The following is a 19,951-nucleotide window of genomic DNA, read 5'->3' on the forward strand; positions in this document are numbered from 1 at the left end:
GCCAACAAACACATGAAAGGATGCTCAACATCACTAATCATTAGAGAAATGCAAGTCAAAACTACAATGAGGTATCACCTCACACCAGTCAGAATGGCCATCATCAAAAAATCTACAAACAATAAATGTTGGACAGGGTGTGGAGAAAAGGGAACCCTCTTGCACTGCTGGCAGGAATGTAAATTGATACAGCCACTATGGAGAACAGTATGGAGGTTCCTTAAAAAACGAAAAATAGAACTACCATACGACCCAGCAATCCCACTACTGGGCATATACCCTGAGAAAACCGTAATTCAGAAAGACACATGCACCCCAATGTTCATTGCAGCACTATTTACAATAGCCAGGACATGGAAGCAACCTAAGTGTCCATCGACAGATGAATGGATAAAGAAGATGTGGCACACATATACAATGGAATATTACTCAGCCATAAAAAGAAATGAAATTGAGTTATTTATAGTGAGGTGGATAGACCTAGAGTTTGTCATACAGGGTGAGTAAGTCAGAAAAAGAAAAAATACCATATGCTAACACATATATATGGAATCTAAAAAAAAAAAAAAAAAAAAGTGGTTCTGAAGAACCTAGGGGCAGGACAGGAATAAGGACGCAGACATAGAGAATGGACTTGAGGACATGGGGAGGGGGAGGGGGAAGGGTAAGCTGGGACGAAGTGAGAGAGTGGCATGGACATATATACACTACCAAATGTAAAACAGATAGCTAGTGGGAAGCAGCCGCATAGCACAGGGAGATCAGCTCAGTGCTTTGTGACCACCTAGAGGGGTGGGATAGGGAGGGTGGGAGGCTCAAGAGGGAGGGGATATGGGGATATATGTATACATATAGCTGATTCACTTTGTTATACAGCAGAAACTAACACAACATTGTAAAGCAATTATGCTTCAATAAAGAGGTTAAAAAAAATCTTTGGGAGAAAAGTAACAAGCAGAAAGGCAAGCGAACTGATACACTTGTCAAGGAAAAAAAGTGGGTAAACAGCATGCTGGAAAAGTCCTCATTTTAGGAGTTGACTGTTTAGAGGTCGTGGGCAAGGATTTTTTGAAATCTGGAATGCTGTATCTATGGAGCAGAGTGATGATACCACAGGAGTGAGCTCAGTAACTGAGCTAACATTATTCATAAGTTCTGGAATCTCTTCAGGCAAAGTAATTACATTTTTATATAGTCATTTAAATATTCGGTACTTGCTATGATGTCAAGTAGCTTACAGTATCCGAGAGTCAGAGTCGTGACTTCAGGCGATGGAAGAGGCTTACAATTTTTTTTATGAAGCAGAAAGGATTGCTTTTGCACACATGCGGACGTAACTGTGACAGCCTCACACTCAGAACAACTAATTGCTTTTTAGCGCATAGTGTGAATTTGGGCAAGAATACTTCTGCTGATACCATTTTGTGCTACATTAATAAAATACACTGATCCTTTGCAAAGTGTCTCCACACTCTAAACCTTACACCTTCACCATGCTTACTCCTGACCGGAAAGAGGAGAAATGAAGAACAAAAGCTTCCCCGCTTCATACTGTTTTAAGACATGGTCACACAAATAATAACTAAGCCAAAACAAAAACAAGTTACTACTCTCATAGAAAACAATGATCATGTCAGTATTTTGCTTTGTAATTCAAGAGCAAAAGACAATATATTTAAGTATCTTAAGAACATTCTAAAGACAATTTATACTATCTATGGTCTGTTCTTAGTTTTTAATTTTTAAGCCAGTCTTCATTTGCCTCTTCACTGAACATTAGATTTGACTACATATCGTATTTATTTTGGGCAGTGTTTAGTCTGACGAAATACTGTATGAATTCTGATTCCAGAAAAGGTAGACATTTTATCATTATCTGGTCAACCACCAACCTAAGGAAAAGGATACAATACAAAGGTCTGACATAAGCCAATAAAGGCATTATCATGCTTTTTGCTCTGTAGCTTTTTAGAAGCTATTGTGAGCAATGGACAATAAGAAATAAATGAATACATAGTGGTAAATGCTAGGTGGGACAATGATAGAGTTCCTCAGTGGTTGTTTTACATGAGATGGTCGGGGAAGGCAGCTCTGAGAAAGGGAAATCTGAGCAGAAACCAGAATGACAGGAGGGAACAAACCATGACAGGAACAGTGAGTTCTCAAAAAAGGAAAAGTATTTGATGTTCTTAGCTATGATTAACTGTGATAGAAGAAAATTAAGCTGAAAAAAAAAAAAAGATTTCCTTTTATGATCTCATGCCAGCTTCAGAAGACCTGACTTCCAGGGCAGACTCTACTGCCAGCTAGCTCTGTGGTATAACCTCTCCACTCCGGAATTCCTTCAGCATTAAGCAGAAAGACTTGACTAGTCAAATTTTAAGGCTCTTCCCTTTCCAAAAATCTGTGATTCCAAGCAATTATTTTTTGTTTTTGTTTCCCTGCCTGAAAATGTTGAAAAAAGGCTTAAACATTCATCACTGTGTATGCAAGTTCAACTGTCTCAAATGACAAGTTTCCCAAGGAACATATTTCAAAGTGTTGCCCCCCCGCCCATGGTATCTCTGCCGTTGTCTGGCTTGTAACCTGGTAGGTGCTGACTAGATGTCGGTGGAAATCAGTGCTGAGATATTTCTGGTCTTTCTCCTTCTGGGGAACGATGCATGAAAGTTGAGAAATACCCCTCCTCCTCCAATACTCATCTTTTCTCTCTAGGGGTCGTTCTTATGATGGCCTAAGAAGAATAGGTTTTTATATTCTTCTCCTGAAAAGATTCCAACAACATACCAGGATAAAGACATCCATACGTTGCAGGCTCTGAAGAGAATTACATTTCTGTATTGGACAGGCCAAATTATTTATTCTCTCTTGAAAACCTGGCATCTTCTTTTCTTACATACAATATAATGTGTAAAATAAGCCTATTTAAAGAATTAACATATCTGTTGATTAAAGTTGCTCTCTATTAAATATGCTTTCTTTTCTGAACAAAGTGAAAACCTGACATTGTGTAAGTGGGGTCTAAAGGTTTTCATGCCATTATTGTCCGTCACGGACACTGGAGCTCCTTGCAGAGAAGGGCTCGGGCCTGACACGGAGACGTCGGTAAAGCCAGCACATCTGGGGCTCTGGCCTGGATTCTGACATGTGCTCAAACTTTTGGCAATTAGCTTTCTGAGCTGCTGACAAATTGGGAATCCCAACTTCTTCCCTACCATCCTGAGAGGATTGCTGTGAGTTTCAAAGCAGTAGATTATAAAGTTCTTGAATAAGTACGAAGCGTTACACAAGCATGAGATAGTGTTCTTAAGAGTAGGAACTACAAATAGCACTTCATGTTTCTAATGCTTTTAATGGTGATGCTTGTCATACAGAGAGCATACTGACTCACAGTGATGCCACAGAAGGGTCCCCTCTCCCCTAATATGCAGGTATTTTTAAAACTTGGGAAAAGAGAGAGAAACTCTAGGTACCAGATACACAGAAAAACAAAATTAAAGAAGTGGGCTTTGGACCTAGACTTGGGGCTTGGGCTTTTAATCCTCACATGGGGACACAGAGCACGGCCTACAGTCTGTGTGACCAGGGGAGTCAGACAGAGTTCCCTGCTTAAGACCCACATCTGAACAGGGTTCAAGAAAATTCTACCCACAGGCCTGGGAGAGTTGCAAGGAAGCTTCCCTTCTATCCAGGACCATAACCGGGAGAAAAACAAACAAAAAAACCCAGACCTCTAATAAATTCAGACTTCCAAGCCTACACCAAAGTGGGTATGAGGTCCATAGTTATAGTAACTAAGGGGGCATAAACCCAAGCTAAGAAGTTAACAGTAAATACAAGTCAGGATGTATAAAAGCCCCATAAAGAAAAAAAATGAAGATGAGCACACACACACTTAAAAACACAAAATTATAAACTGAACTAGGCAATCAACTACCACTGAGGAGAGTCTACAGACATAACAAGTGGGAGATTTAATGCCCCTAGAACCAGAGATAATAAAATAATCTAAAAGAGGCAATGGAACAAGTAGTTTAAGAATGATTAAAAAGTTGTAAGTATGAATAGAAAAATAAATAAAAGGAAAGAACAGGACCAAATAACAATAACTAAAAAGACCAAGCAAATTGAAAAAGACCAAATAGAACTTTGAGCAATTAAATCTAGTCACTGAAATAATAGACACAATGAACTGATAGAGTAGATTATAAAAAGCTTGAAAGATAATTAACTGGAAGAGCTGAGCCCACAATACAGCATTGAGAAAGAAGATCGGAAAGCTAAAAGATAAGAAAGACAGAATGTAAAACTGAATCAAATACCCAACAGGAATTACTGATGCAGATAATAAAAATGGGAAAGGTACAATATATGAAGAAATAACTGCAGGGAATTTTCCTGAATAAAGGAGAGACACCATCCCCATATGGAAGAGTCACAATGAATCCAGAGCAGAATATATAAAAAGAAATCCACACTTAGATTCGTGATAGTAAAATTGTAGAAAATCAAAGACATGGAGAAAAATTCAAAATCACCGGAGAAGAGAGATTTACTCACCAAAAAAATGACAATTAGAGTGACAACGAACTTCTCATCATCAGTTATGGAGGCCGGAAGAGACACAAAAAAAATCTCCAATGTACTGAAGGAAAGTAATTGTTGACTAAGGATTCTATAATCAGCTAAACTATCATTTAACAGAGAGGTAGGTAAGCCCCCCCTCTCTCAGACCCTCACTGAAATTGCCGCCAGAGCAGAGGTTCTCAAACTTGAGTGGGCGTCAGAATCCCTGGGAGGGTATGTTAAAACACAGACTGCAGGGCCCACAACCAAAGTTGCTGATTTTCAGTAGGTCTGGGTTGGGAGCCCAAAATTTACATTTCTAATAAGTTTCTGAATGATGCTGTTGATCTATAGGCCACACTTTGAGAACCATGAACTAGACATTAAACTTTATTAAGGAGAAAACTTAACCTGGAAAAAAGTAGATGCAAGAACCAATGGTGGGGACGTGGAAGCAACCAAAGTGTCCATCAACAGATGAATGGATAAAGAAGATGTGGCACATATATACAATGGAATATTACTCAGCCATAAAAAGAAACTAAATTGAGTTATTTGTAGTGAGGTGGATGGACCTAGAGACTGTCATACAGAGTGAAGTAAGTCAGAAAGAGAAAAACGAATACCGTATGCTAACACATATATGTGGAGTCTAAAATAAAAAATTGGTTCTGAAGAACCTAGGGAAAGGACAGGAATAAAGATGCAGACGTACAGAATGGACTTGAGGACATGGGGAGCGGGAAGGGTAAGCTGGGAAGAAGTGAGACAGTGGCATGGACATATATACACTGCCAAATGTAAAACAGATAGCTAGTGGGAAGCAGCTGCATAGCACAGGGAGATCAGCTCGGTGCTTTGTGACCACCTAGAGGGGTGGGATAGGGAGGGTGGGAGGGAGACACAAGAGGGAGGAGATTTGGGGATATATGTATATGTACAGCTGATTCACTCTGTTATACAGCAGAAACTAACACACCATTGTAAAGCAATTATACTCCAATAAAGATGTTAGAAAAAAAAGAACAATGGTGGGCAAAGAAATTTGTTTACATATAAGTAAATTAAACAAGCATTGACTACTGAAAAAAAGAGAAAATATTAATGATTATTTGGCAAGTTTAAAGACAAGGTAGTTTTAAAATTCCACTGAACAATGGAAAGTAGGAGTGGGAAGAACAGCACTAAAGTTCCCCAAAGTCGTATATTATCCAGGAAAAGAGTAGAGAGTGATTAATTTTGACAAAGGTCAAGTATACTGGTTAAAAATTTTAATGTGAGCACCACAAGAACAGAAATAGAAAATACAACGTCCAAGCAAGTCTGGCAAATGAAAGAAAATAAAGAGTACTCTATCAGCCCAATAGAAAGCAAGAAAAAAGAAAAAACAGAGCTAGTTAAAGGACAGAAAAGATATACTAGGCAAGTACTAGTGAAGAGAAAGTGAACATAATGACTGACACAGCCACAGTCACCGTGGGAGACTCTGACACAGCTGACTCAGTTAGATATAGAAAAGCCAGGAAAAAAGTTGTCATGGAAATGGAAAATTTGAACACCATAGGCCTGATCTAACAGACATATATAAAGAACTCTATACCCAGCAAAGACAGAATACACATTCTTTTCAAACACAAAAAGAACATTAACAAAAAATGGCCAAGCCTCCAAAGAAGTTTCAAATATCTGATAATATTCCATAGACAATATTATATGACCACAATGCAATAAAATCAGAAATCAGTAAGAAACAGGTAAAAACCCTCTCATACTCTCAGAAACTAAAAAGCATATTCTAACTAATTTGTAAGTTAAGGACAGAAAGAAATCATTATGGAAATTACCAAAAATTTAGAACTGAATTAAAACGAAGACCAAATATCTACACTAAGGTAATAATTACCTAAATACACATGCTCTTATTGAAAGAAATACTACCAATAATAAAAAAAAAGAGTAAACAAGGCTCTTTTGTTAGTAGAAAACAAAGAAAGAGCTTTCTTCAGGGCAAATCTACCTGGATTTATGATGCTAAATAATTTTCAATAGTAATTAATAAGAACTAACAGTGTTGCATGAAGACAGATGATCAATAAGCAATAGAAATATTTGAAAAGGCTTCATTATTATGTCAAAAGTCTTCTGTTGCTTGAAAACAGCATCGTTTCTTGAATTTACCTTGTTTCTCATGATGGAGAAGAGAAAATACTACTCTAACTTCTTGTGACTGTGGATGTAACAAAAGGAGCCGTGGTAGTGAGGCAGGTGTTTGTTAAGCTACATGCAGAGGAGGGGACGCCTGTTTTGACCCACGTGGCATTGGGCACTTTGCATCAACCGGTAAGCAGAGCAGCTGAACAAATCCAAATCCAACAAGTAACTAAAGGGATGCCAGGTATCAAGGTGTGTTTGCACTGTATTATCTTTCAAGTTTTCAAATGGACCTATAATTCAAAATGTAATTTGAACCAAATCAGATTAAAGCCACAAAATTAGTATTTTAAATATACCTATTGGTGTCTTAGTTCAGCACTCGATATAACAAACTTCCCTTCCTTTAGCTCCTCCAGTTATTAAAAGACTCCCCAATTTGCAATCTTCTGCTCATCCCAGTACAGTTCCTGCAATTCCAGAGTCTCTCCTTGCACTTATGTAACCACTGACAAGAGATTCTGGAGTATTCCACAGACTTCTTTCAGGTGTTTGATACCAGGTGCCTGCTGACCAGTGCCAGGCTGTCAACTCTTCCTTATGACACACATAAGGGGACTATGAGAAAGTTAGTGGGTCAGCAGAGACAAGATTCTTAACTGCCAGCTCTGGAGTGCAGCTACCACCTCACCCAGACCTTTGCAGATTTTTAGAGCCAGAAGAGATTCAGGAACCAATTTAAATTTGTTAGCATGCATATACTACCCCTGGCCTCAAGAAATGTTAAAACTCTACAAATACAGGACCAAGTTTTGCTTCATATAAAAAGGAAGAGAGGACATTTTGATTGTTATACTTTTAATCTACCCTTTTATAAAAGAAAAAAGAGAATGTTTAGTTTTGTTACCACTAGCAAACCATTTTCTTTTCCTTTATATTGAAAGCCCTGTGAAAAGGCAAATGTAGCTGTACCTCACCCAGAAATTTCGGGAAGGAGGAGACGGGAGTAATGTTAAATTTCTCAAGGACACCAGCCAGGCCTTTGGCATCAAGGTAAGCAGGAATATACAAGAAATGTGTGTTTAGATGAAACCAAAATATTATACTGAAGAGTCAGAACTTGAGAATACTGACCGGACCAGTAATAGCTGGATTCTGCAGTCTTGGGTCTTCCCACTGAGTAATTTTGCTATCTGGAAATATTAAAAAAAAAAAAAAAAACGGCTTATTAGTTCAAATCTATTTCATGTCAAAAATGTTTTAGAAAGAATTATTTCTGGATTTTCCAAAAGTTCCCCCAGTTCCCCATCCTGACTCCCAAGGATAAATAACTTAGTATTTCAGGGTTAGAAGAGAACTATACTCTGTAAGGCAATCTGCACCGCAGCCCCCCATACTGTTTAGTTAAAAACAATCAAAAATGCACAACTAAAGTAAAACCATCTATTCACACTGTTTTGGGCAAGCAATCTGCTGAAATTTCAATTATAAACCCCTGTACCTTCAAGGATTTATAACTTGAGGTTGATTTTCATTTAATTAAAAAAAAGCATAAAAGATTTTAGTTCCCCAAAAGTTAACACACACACATGATTTTTTTCTCATTTCAAATACTCTTCCCTTTGCTTATGGTGTTGCAAACAGCTTTCAATTAAAAATCCTAAGTTGAACACATGAATAATCCATTACATGTGTCACTCATATGCACACAAAAATCAAAACAGCTAAGGCAGTCCAAAAAATGAGAATTAGATACAGCAGAGGAGGATTCCAGAGAAAAGGTTCCCTTTTGGTCAAGCTGTTGAGAAGTGGTTCTTTCTTCCAAATGAGTCAATGTCAATAAGATTAATAAATGGGACCAATACCATTGCTTCAATGGTGTAGGTGGAAACACACATTAGCTACCTGGATCACTTGGTATTTGTGACTGTGCCTTAATTAAAAAGACTTTATGCTACTGTGTGTGTATATGGGGGGGGTAGGAATGGACTCACATGAAAAATATGGGGAGGGTAGACGGGGAAGAATAGGTTCTCTCTGGAGTGTTAGGAAATATAAGTTGGTTTGTTAAAAAGGAAATTATTTGTTTGAGAAGAACAGTCTGTTTTTTTCTGGTATACTTAGTAAGTGGACTGATAAGAATAACTAATAAATTTGGTTTTAATGACTATCCCAGGAATTTTTCGAAGTCTGGTATGATAATTATTTTAACAAAAGCAGTGGTAAAGTTTTAAAATTAAGCTACCAAAGCACATGACGATTCTAGATTCACGCTGGCAGAAAAGCTACAAGAAACGTTTCAACTGTTTCAGAGAACGCTGATGGAAGCAAAAGGTATTTTCCGGTCCCTTACTTTGAAGACAGAAGTTTTTGGAAATTAAGAGCTGTTGCTGTGATGGAAAACAGGAAAAAAGTAAATAAAAGAAAAAGAATGTAGCTGAGTAAAAACTGCCTTGGACTATATGTAGACTGGGTACCATCGTCGAACCAGAAAATAAATTACCTACTACCTACAAATGATGACTCCCACATCTGTCCAGACCAGAACCTCAAGCTCCATCCTTGACACCTGCACCTGGATTTCCCCTGGGAAATACCTCAAACCCTACTCTGCCAGAATTTGACCCATAATCTTCCACTACCAAAATGGTTCATACAACCCTGTCTTCCTCACTAACAGCACCACCATCCGTCCACTGTTCAAATCCGGCACCTGCCATACCCTCCATCCTCGCTCACCTTTCACTCCGGTGGCCACCACCCGTCCCCACCTCTCTGAAAAGGCTTCTTTCCCGAGCGCTCATCTTCTCCCTGGACTACTCTCTAGGTCTCCCTGGCCTCAGTCTCACTCACCCCCGGGCCGAGGACCTGTCCGAGCCGCACAGCGGGAGGTGAGCGGCGGGCCAGAGAGCCAAGCCTCATCTGCGGCTCCCCATCGCTCGCGTCACCCCCGAACCACCCCCCCCCCCAACCCCAGTCCGTGGGAAAACTGTCTTCCGTGAGACAGGACCCTGGTGCCAAAAAGGCTGGGGACGGCTGCTCCAGAGCACAAATCTGACTGCGGCAGAGTCCCTTCTGCACCATCCCTTAGGCGCGCCCGCCTGGCTGCGGAAGGGACCCGAGTCCCCGCACCAGCAGACTCCCTTTGACTGAACGCGGGTGTCACGCCAGCCTCATCTGCACACCGGCCGTTTGCAACCCCACTGCGCTCCTTGGAACATGGAGTCACCTGCACAGCTTCACACACCTGCGCACGCTTTCTCCCTCCTAGAACTGCTCTTCGCTGGGCGTGCCTGGCTAAACCTCACTCATTATTTGGGATCCACCTGAAAAGTCACCCGTTCTACGAGGAGGCTCTTTTGCAGCCTTCTTCCACTGCTGGAGCCCAGACACTCAGCAAGTACTTCTCCATAACAACTGGTTCATTCCCCTAGGACAACACTTAAATACCTCCTGGCACTCCCCTCTAGAACCTAAGCCCCTTGAAGACCAGGACTGTGTGCTGTTCATCTCCGCAGCCCCCTCTCCACCACTTAACACATTTCTCAGCATGTAGCAGGAGCCTGACTTTTTAAATGACCAAATGAAGCTGATGGCGAAAACAGATTCTTTTTAAAACAGTCTAGGCTTTCAGAACCACATATGGTTCTTGTATGATTCCAATAATGATCAATTTTGCACTTAAGAATTATCAATATATGACTGTTGCTGGCCAGTTACCCATTTTGTCCTAAAACTTTTGAATCTAAACTTGCTTTTTGTCTTTGAGACATAATATTTCAAATAAAGGGGCGAGAATGAAGTAGAAGAATAAAAAACTCAGTCCATTTAGCTACTATTAACAGGTTTGGTAAGACTGCTGGCAGGAAAGATTAAAACAGGATCTTACAGCATCCCTGGAATTTTATTTTCTAGCTTTGTATATGAACTGCCTGTGGCCAAGTACTCAGCGGCTGGGCATACCGGGTCTTTAAGAAGAACTACGCTATTCCTGAGAGAGGTAGGGATTCAGTTCAAGACCTTCCCATAACCTTTCACACCAGGCTTGAGACATAGGAGCTTTGTGATAAATGTCAATCAAATGAATCTAGAAGTCTAAAGAGCAGATTAGTATTGAGCATTCATGCTCTTCTGAAATTAAATCTTTAACATTTCTAATCTTGAAAATGTCTCACTTCTCAAGAATTTATGAAGCAGAAAATTAAAAAACCTAATGAATTAGGAGACAAGCGCACTGCTGCCTTTCACATTCAGCGTGCAGTCGCGTGCCCCAGCGACGTGAAGACGGTTGACTCTGAGCAGCTTACAAGATGACTGCTCTCACAGCCAAATGGTGTAGTAGGGATGGCCTGGCTTCTGCCCTGCAGGCAGCAGGAGAGCAAAACGAGATGCTGAATTTTGCTAGAAATAAGATTCGGGAAAAATGTTTAGGAGCAGAGACTTGTTAGGAAGGTAAGGAAATTCCAGGTAATGAAACCTGTTTTGGAGTGGGTTTGAGTACCTGATACAGCGTCTTAAAAAAGATAGATATGCTTCATTTTTCACAGACTGGAATTTGTTTAAGAAAAAAGGCATATGAATTGAACTCTGTTTCATTGATATGTACACCGCTCTACTGCTTGCCATTGAATAAACCTTGACGAATTAGGGAGACATGGCAGAAATGTTACATTGTCAGCTTAATGAGGCTCTCTTAAACAGACCTTTTTCTTACACAGTCTTTGGTCATCTAATTTACACTGTATTTGGTTAAGAGAACTTTTCAGTATAGTTGAGCAAGGGCAAATTTTAATCTCCATGTACAGGATCACAAATCTCACACTGGCATAACTCAGATCAACAAGGCTCTGTGTGTGGTCTATATCCTATCGTTTGACTCCCAGGAGTGAAGAGGGGGAGCCTCCCAAGTGCTGTGTGGTCTGGAAAAGAGGAATGGGGGATGTCTGAGGGGAGCTTGGAGGGACTGATTAGGAATAAAGGAACCACCCAGGCATTTAGCAAGGAACCACCCTTTCCCACCTCCTGGAAAACAGAGGCTGGGCAGGCCTGAGGCTGGAGGCACGGATGCTGCCACCTCTCAAGGCAGGTTCTCTCCACTTTCCAAACAAGGGCATCCACTTCCTAACACAACACCAGCACCACTGGCCCTCCGTGAATGGACTCCGAGTCACCATTTAACAAGCGTTTACCGCATATTACACCGGGTGTATGCACGCCTCCAGAAAAACTGTCCATGATTCCTCTAATTTCTAATGTACACTAGGATGGCCCTTTGCAATCGTGTTTTTCTTGTTTCTGGGTCCTTATAGTACATCAAGAACATTTCATTAAGTTCTTTTCCGGTTGACCTGACATCAGACCACCAGCCGGAACATGGCCACAATGTTGTGTGAAGTACTCTCCGTGTGGCGGACCAAGGCCGCGTTACCGGTTAAGACCTTGCTTTAATAAAATGCTCATTATTACCCGTACCTCTCTTTGAAAACGGAAATTGTAATGCATGAAAAAACTGAAAAGGAAACTATCTTTTGTTTTTAGTGGGAAAAAGGCAGTGTGACTCCTCTTCTATTTTAGCAAATTCTGCTGAGAAAGAGCATTATAACTAGCACAGGAAGGAAGTAAGTGGGGGTTCCCGCATATGTTAAAGCATTTATGGCAGCAATTTTATGCTCACTGTAAAATCCTGGAACGTAGGCAAGAATCAGCATTTTTACCGGTCGAAGACAAAAACTAGGCCTAAGTACTGCGAACTATCTAATTTTAACCAAGGGTAACCCACACCCCTAAATACACCCAGGACTTCTACTTTTGGTTTAATTCTGAATTGTTGGGCTTCTTGCTTACTTCGATTTCTAAAAACCCCTCAATCTCCCGTGCCTGAAAGCGAAGGTCTCTCTACCATGCACTGGTCGCTTAGGAGCCCAGGAAGAGGCCCTGAAACGAAAGACAGAGACAGGCCCCACCCACACGAGGACCCCTCGAGGCCGTGCTTCCCGGTCAGCTCAGCAACGTGCTTAACTAACCAATGCAATCAGTTAAGAAAATGTGAGGCTGGGAAATCTGGTGTAGACTTAATGCTCATGTTTATGAACCAAATGAAAACAAAGATAAATAGCATCAGATCACACGCGTATGTGAACTTTAATTCTACTTGAAGACTTTTTTTCAATATACATTTTCAGAAGTTTTAAGGGATATACCAATATGATCCCATGGAGAAAATGTCACTTCAACAAGGGGGAAAACAAAAAAAAACAACACTGGCTAAAAGCAAACCTTTATTAGTTTAACTTTTAGTTGGCATGAGAAACCACACATTTATTCATAGGAGCTGGAGCAAATGTCTGCAGCAAATATAATTTCAAGAAAAGAACTGCACATGTATTAGTGTGTTGGGTGCAGGGAAACATGCTGTGAATAGAAAATAAGTCAGAATGGGCATCTTGCCCTGAGACCTCTGAAGGCAGCTTTTAAAAAACGTAGCGGCTGCTTCAAGCACTGCTCATACACAGATTTCTGACATAATCATCACTTCTAATCTTATTTTCTATTACCAGAGTGTATTTATTAAAAGCGCAAAAGGCAAGGGGTCATCAATCAAAAAAATTTTTTTTAATTACAAAAAACAGTTAATAGGTCACAAGATCAAACTGGAATGGGCTACTTTAAAGCAAACTTGGGTGAATGCACAGTACCGTACGAGGGCACTGAGTCTCTGGTATCATCCTCGCCACATAACACCTGGCTGCCTAGACAAATGGTAAAATGACACGGCTTTCACTGTCATATCTGAATTACCCTCATCCCCCTTCACCTGCACCACCTATGCGTCCGTAACAGCACCTACTTACTATGATCAATGTAAAACGTTCGGCCATCCAAGTGAATTCTTTCTTCCCAACCAGGCTGGTATCAGGGGAAGAGAGGAAGAGAAGACAAACATTAGCCAGCAGTTCCAAAATCAAAGGCAAAAGTTAAAGACTCTAGGACACCTTCTTACTCTTCTCCCCTGGGGTACATTTTTAAATAAAGAATAAACTAAATAGAAACATTTCAAATGAACTCACTCAAATGACAACACCCAGCAACACACTTTAGCACATGTTCTACAGTCTCAGATGCACTCACTGTATGATGAACAAGAAAAACAGGGGTTATTATTTCAAAAGTTTCAAAGGGAAACTCCAGCACACTGTGAAACAGTTGAGCCTGGGGCTGAATAAGCTCATTTAATTAAATGAGTATTTATTGAGTACTAAAGGGAGGATGAAGGGTGATATAAAATGTGAGAGACTGACGCTTTACTCATGTCATCGGGTGGTTGAACAATCGAATACTGAAATTCTCTGCTGTGAACTCTCACTACTCAGGAACCAGATTTGGATACTTTTTCCAAGATCAGGCTGGTATGCTTTCATGATCTGAACTGTGCCTACTTGTTATCTGAAAGTCAAGAATCCAACAGATCTAGACAACCTGCAATCTTTCACTTTCTAAACTCTCTCTTCAGTCTCTCCCCAGGCTCTTTCCATCTAAACCCTGGAACCAAACATTTGTAGAGTGTGGGATATTTGTATCACCTGATGAATAAAGACTGCACCCTAATCTTTCTAGCTTCCAATTTTGCTGTAATATACCATACACCAGGCAACAGAAAGGTTCTTGGAAAACCACCACCAAAAAAATTCCCGGCACCCTTCCATTTTTAAAATAGTCTTAGAGTCTCCCCACCTTTCTAGGCCGTAAGGGTTTTTAAAAAACTGGGGGTGGGTCAACACGAAAGCATGGTGAAGGTTTCATTCAAAATCTAACTTGGAGTAAATAGCTCGCCTCTCACTCAGGCCCCAAAAGAGAACAAACTAATAAAAAATTAGATTTATGAACAGTCACTGACAAGGGAGAAAAACTTAAAACATCTGCTGGATAAATGACTTATAGAAACCTTCCGTGATTACGTACGCCTTTTTCTCCCACTTTTTAAAAAATTTTTTGTTCCTATGACTAAATCAGCAATATGGACGGAAATTAGTTGGTTGCTAAGTTACAAAATAAATGTGTGCTGCTTAAACTGTCACCTGTAGAGAATGCCTCGTCCATCACCCTAGTTGCAAGGTCTACCTTTCACTAGCAGTCAGCCATTCAGAAACCTCTTTCAGAAGAGCTAGGTGGGGTGTGAGCTGTGTGAGCTGTGAGTTCAGTCATACACCCGATTCTATTAAGAAATGACAGACCAAGGGGACTCAAAACGTCCGGAGAAAGAGAAGGTCACAGGGCTCCCCTATCAACATTGGGCCCATGAATGAGTAAACATTTTCAGACTGGTCCGTGTGTCTCCAGTGTACTCACAGGAAGAGGGCCAAGGTCATTGGGGTTTAAAGATGCCTTTGACCGCATATGCACTGGAAATTTCAGGCGTGGGTCTTCCTGCAAGAAAAATGTAAGAGACAGATGTTAGGAGCGATATCTGTGAGTGGTACTGGTCCTCCCCTTCTGGAGGTGTGTGTGTTCCACAGCAAGCAGGTTGCCTGTGTGGGGGGCTGCTGCAGGGGGGAGGGGAGGACCCCACCTCCGTATAGGAGGCCTGGCTGACCATCTCTCCAAAAAGATTCTACTCTTCCTCCTTGAACTTGATGAAAGGAGGAGAGTAAGAATGTTTAAGTCAAAGGTTAACCATTTCCCCCAGACCCTGAGCAGGTGAAGAGGAAGAGGGTTCCAGCAGTGATGTTACCATGGAGACCAGAGTAGAGGATGCCAGTGAAGATGAGGAGGTCCTACTCCACAGAGAGGGGGTGGGGACACTGGTTGGTACAGCTCCCTGTGGACCCGGAGCTCCGGGGTGAGGGCAGCTAGCCTGTTAGAAACACCCATTCCGTCAGTACTGAGTCTGCTGTTGCTTCCTTCCACCCTCTCTTGAGCTAAAGCCGAAAATCTGAATCTGGTGTGACTGTCCAGGCATGTCCTGCCCCAGAGTTAGTCGGCAACATCACAGAGTCGCATCCCTATGAGAGAACTTTACTGGGATTCTTGATCTCAAGTTCCACAAATTAAATCTGAAAAGTTTACAAAATATTTTTCTTAAGGGATATGCTTCATAAGATACCACACAGAAACAATGACAGAAAAATACATACTCTGACATCTTGGGTCAGGCTTTATAACTTACAAAGAACAGTCAGGTGTATGATCTTGCAACCACCCTGTTAGGGGGTTGGGCACGTAATCTCTGCTCCTTTAGATGAGGAAACGGAGTCTCACAGAGAACGAGAACTTGCCCACAGGTTCTGGTTTAGAGTCTGGCAGCTGTCCTTCACTTATACAGACCCAACTAAAATGCAGTGTAACTTAGAGAATCCCTATTTGAAACTCAAAAGATTAGAAAACAAAATGATAAAACTCAGAATAACACATTATTAACCAAATAAGCCTAAGATAATAAAAAACAAAACAAAAAACCCCCTAAAACCTTAAAAAAAAAAAACCTTTATTTCATTAATGTTAAAGCCTTTGTTGCTGTCAAACTACTAAAAGGTTTTCTGCCTCAGCATTTTCCCAAGTCAGCAAGAAAATGAAACGGTATAAAACTGGGAAAATAATAAAACCCACTTTTGTTTGGAGATATGAAATTACATATGATTATATACCAAGACTGTATTAAACATCTCCTAGATTACAGAGAGTGACGGCTAATGGGTATGGGGTTTTCTTTGGGGGCGATGCAAACGGCCTGAAACTGATTATGGTGATGGTTGCACACATGTGTGATGGTCTAAGAATCATTCAGTTGTATTATTTTAAATGGGCGAACTGTACGGTATGCGCATTATACCTCGATAAAGCTTTAAAATCATTTTCCCCAAGTTAACAGTCTAAACCATTAGTATCAAGGGATAGTAACAGAGTGATAGATTTTTGGAGCTGGCAAGAATGACAACAAGAATCACACGCGTACAAATCAACCTTTGCTCCTTAGAGGCATAAAATAGTCCAGTATTCTGTAGTATACTGGAACACCTACAGTGTAAACAGATACGCTAGGTAGATTTACGATCTAGAAGGTCTAAAAAGCTAATAATCTGGTAAACATCTGTGACCGCTTGGCCATGGACTGAGGAAAACCTTAGAGCCCCGAACCCCACTAAAGCCACCCAAGGCCAGCTCTAGGGCTGGCCCAGGCAATGCCGCCACCGCAGGGGAAGCTTGGGCAGACCACAGCCGCTGCTCACGCTGGGAAGAGAGAAAGGCTGAGGCTGCTATTCCATGCGTGAGGACAGGGGCTTCTGCATGCTACGTGCGAGGCCAGCCGTGCCTTGGAATCACACACACAGGCTACTGTGAAAGACAATCGACCCCTTTGGTAAAGAGCTGGTGATTGAAACAAACAAACAAACAAAAAAGCTGAAATTAAAGAAAAGTGACGGGGGTAGGAGAAGGAACGTGAAGCGTAAAGTAAATTCACTTTCCCAGGTCTGCTGAAATGGCCTTGCACGGAAACCCGGAATTCACAGAATGTGAGGGCTGGAGGCCCCTAGGGGTCACGTGATTTTTTTTATACCAACTAAAATCAAAATAATGGCAGCAGCTGTCACCCATCAAGCTCTGCGGGCTAAGCCTGGGGGGCAGTACGGAACCCACCCGCCCACGGAATCCCCTGAATGACAGAGGGGCAGCTAGACGAGCGGGAGAAGGGCAGCCAAGGCCCCACAGGACTTGGGACAACTTCAGGAATGACAGTCAGCTGGAATCCTAATGAGGTCTCAAACGATACAAATATGAATGAATAAAATACACAACACACTGGGCTGTTTCTCCCTTTCCTCAGCATAGTAGGGGCACTCCGTCGTAATTGTATCAGTATTTCACAACTGCTTCCCTCAATTACAGCTGAAAGCGTTTTTAAACAGAAGGCAAAGATCAACATCTTATTTAATTAAAAAAAAAGGTTTTGGGGACATCCCTGGTGGTCCTGTGGTTAAGACTCTGCGTTTCCAATGCAGGGGGCGCGGGTTCGATCCCTGGTCGGGGAACTAAGATCCGATATGCCGCTCAGCCCAAAAAAAAAAAGTTTCTTCGTGGAATCATTTAAAAATATATAAAATATGGGCATGCTGGCTAGTTGAAAAGACAACTGTGCTTTTTCGATCCTGGAAGGGAACAACCACCAGGGCTAGACTACAGTGAGTTTTATTAGTTTGGACCTGGGTAGAAAACAAACCTGAAACTTAATTAATGTATAACCTTTGTTGCTACAAAAATAAGCCAAGGCTTTGTCCTGTAAAAGACATAAATATACTCTTACACGCACGCTTTGAGCTGCTTCTTCAGCAGAAGGAATGCGAGAGCCGAAGCCCTCCTGTAATCTTCTCCTCAGCTCCCCGGCGGTCTCTACCATGCAGCTACAGCCCCCCCAGATCCAGGTGGGGACAAAGTGATGCTTATTTGCTGTGTCAGACTTTATTCCTGATAGATGGCTGGCACACGGCCTCCAATATGCGTGTGTGCGAGAGGCCGTGTTTTATAAATAGACTTCAAAGGGAATTTTCCTCTATCAATGTATACGAGGGAAATGCTGGCCTGAACCTTTTCCTGCTTCTGGTTAGTGCAGGAACCAAGAGGACACAGGGTGCTGGGGGAAGAAGTACAATTTTCATTATTCTCAACCTGTCTGACCAATTTTTTTTTTTTTCCTTTTCCTATGATAATGCTCAAATCTAAGAATAGCTGTTCTCTCTTATTTGTGCTCTCTTTAAAAAACAAACAAAGCAAACCCCAAACAAACTCAACACAGGTTTTAAGCCGAAAATTATCTTTACAGTTCTCTCCATCCTTCCACCTTTTGTCAAGATAAACAAGCAATTCAGAGCCTGCGTTCCACAGCGAGAATTTTGTATGGGCCTTTGTTTAGCAGGGATAACGCGGCTGTGTCAGCACATCCAGAGTTTAGAGGAGAAGCGTGGCGGTTTGTGGAATTCCCAGTTGTTCCCTACAGGATTTTCAATGACAGCAGCAGCAACAAAATGTTGTTTTAACCAATTAAAACTTTAAATCAGTAAATCAGTGAGTCACAAGTATCTGGTGGAAAGGGGCAATTGAAAATTCAAACTGGGTTTCATTCAGCACCGATGCAGGCAATAAATAAAGCTGGTGCTATTTTAAATAAAATCTGCCCAGCTGCAATTACACTGCAGTTGTGGTGTGAAAGGCTGTGAAAAGGTTAGGGGATTTGATTACTAAGCTAGTTCAGATTACTAAAATCATAGCTTATGTTGGCAAGCCACAGTGGCTCCATACGCTAATCCATCTACTTTTACAATATTTACCCCCTATTTCTGGAGCTCCCATTTCTGGCTGAGGAACTGAAATCCCAGCTGTGCTGCAGTAAGTAGAAATGGGTACACTAGCAGGACTGCCACAGGTTCTATGTCCATGAGGGAAAAAAGATTTTCAAACCAATCTCTCTCACTCTATTTCCCAAGGAGCGACCTATCTTTTACCCTCATCTTGCCACAAACCTGTAATCTTATCTTCAAAGCTACATGTTATCATATATGCCTTAGCAGTAGTGACGCGTTTACCCAATGAATGTTACCAGATCTGAATGATAAATTCTCTTGGCAGGTTATTCCTTTACTTCAAAATTGGCGTGGTTCTCACTACGGGGTGTTGGGAAATGCGTGGGAGCTTTTTGGGTTGTCACTAGAATAGGGGTCGGGGGGTGGGGAACAGTGGCTATTAGGATGCAGTGGCAGAAGCCAAGGATGTTAAATGTCTTGCAAATAACAGGCACAGTCCTGCCCCAAATGCTAGGATTGTCCTCGTGAAGACACACCGTACCACGATCCATGAGGTCTGAGAGTCTGCCGGGCCACCTAACCCAATTCTCAAGGGACCGAATTACCATCACACCACGGGCGAAGTGTGAGTGACAGTCCAGACCATTTGGGGCCAGGTGTCTTCCTTAACACGATACTGCTGTTCTTTCAACTGGGTATACTTGGTGTCTACACTAGAAATGGGAATTTAAAGCATGTGTTCACTCTTGGTCCAAGACCACAGAGCTAGGGCCAGTGACGATCACCAAGACTCAACCAGCTTTCACGTACCATCAGTTCTGAGCAAGTAGCCCAGAGGACAGAAAGACTTGAGTTACACTCGGTACCCAGACAATCAGATGGGGATATAAGGGAGAGGAAGGAAAACAAACCTTCGGTAGCATCAGAAATAGAAACATGAGGAC

At 41.5% G+C, this 19,951-nt stretch overlaps 1 protein-coding gene across 24 annotated transcripts in view; it reads right to left on the minus strand.

Moving 5' to 3' along the window:
* The window catches only part of NEDD4L (NEDD4 like E3 ubiquitin protein ligase), a 338,860-nt gene that overhangs the window by 37,287 nt on the left and 281,622 nt on the right, over positions 1-19,951 (minus strand). For 16 of the 24 annotated variants that reach the window (XM_082417934.1, XM_082417933.1, XM_082417932.1 and 13 more), the window contains 4 exons: positions 15,064-15,141; positions 13,569-13,623; positions 13,413-13,466; positions 7,852-7,910 (listed from right to left, as the gene is read on the minus strand). In XM_082417934.1, the coding sequence (XP_082274060.1) occupies positions 7,852-7,910; positions 13,413-13,466; positions 13,569-13,623; positions 15,064-15,141 (246 nt within the window). The remainder of the gene's footprint in view (positions 1-7,851; positions 7,911-13,412; positions 13,467-13,568; positions 13,624-15,063; positions 15,142-19,951) is intronic. The other 8 variants (XM_082417940.1, XM_082417938.1, XM_082417939.1 and 5 more) reach the window with 1 other exon arrangement.

Source organism: Balaenoptera physalus, assembly GCF_965194825.1.
Source record: "Balaenoptera physalus genome assembly, chromosome: 12".
Classification (NCBI taxonomy): domain Eukaryota; kingdom Metazoa; phylum Chordata; class Mammalia; order Artiodactyla; family Balaenopteridae; genus Balaenoptera; species Balaenoptera physalus.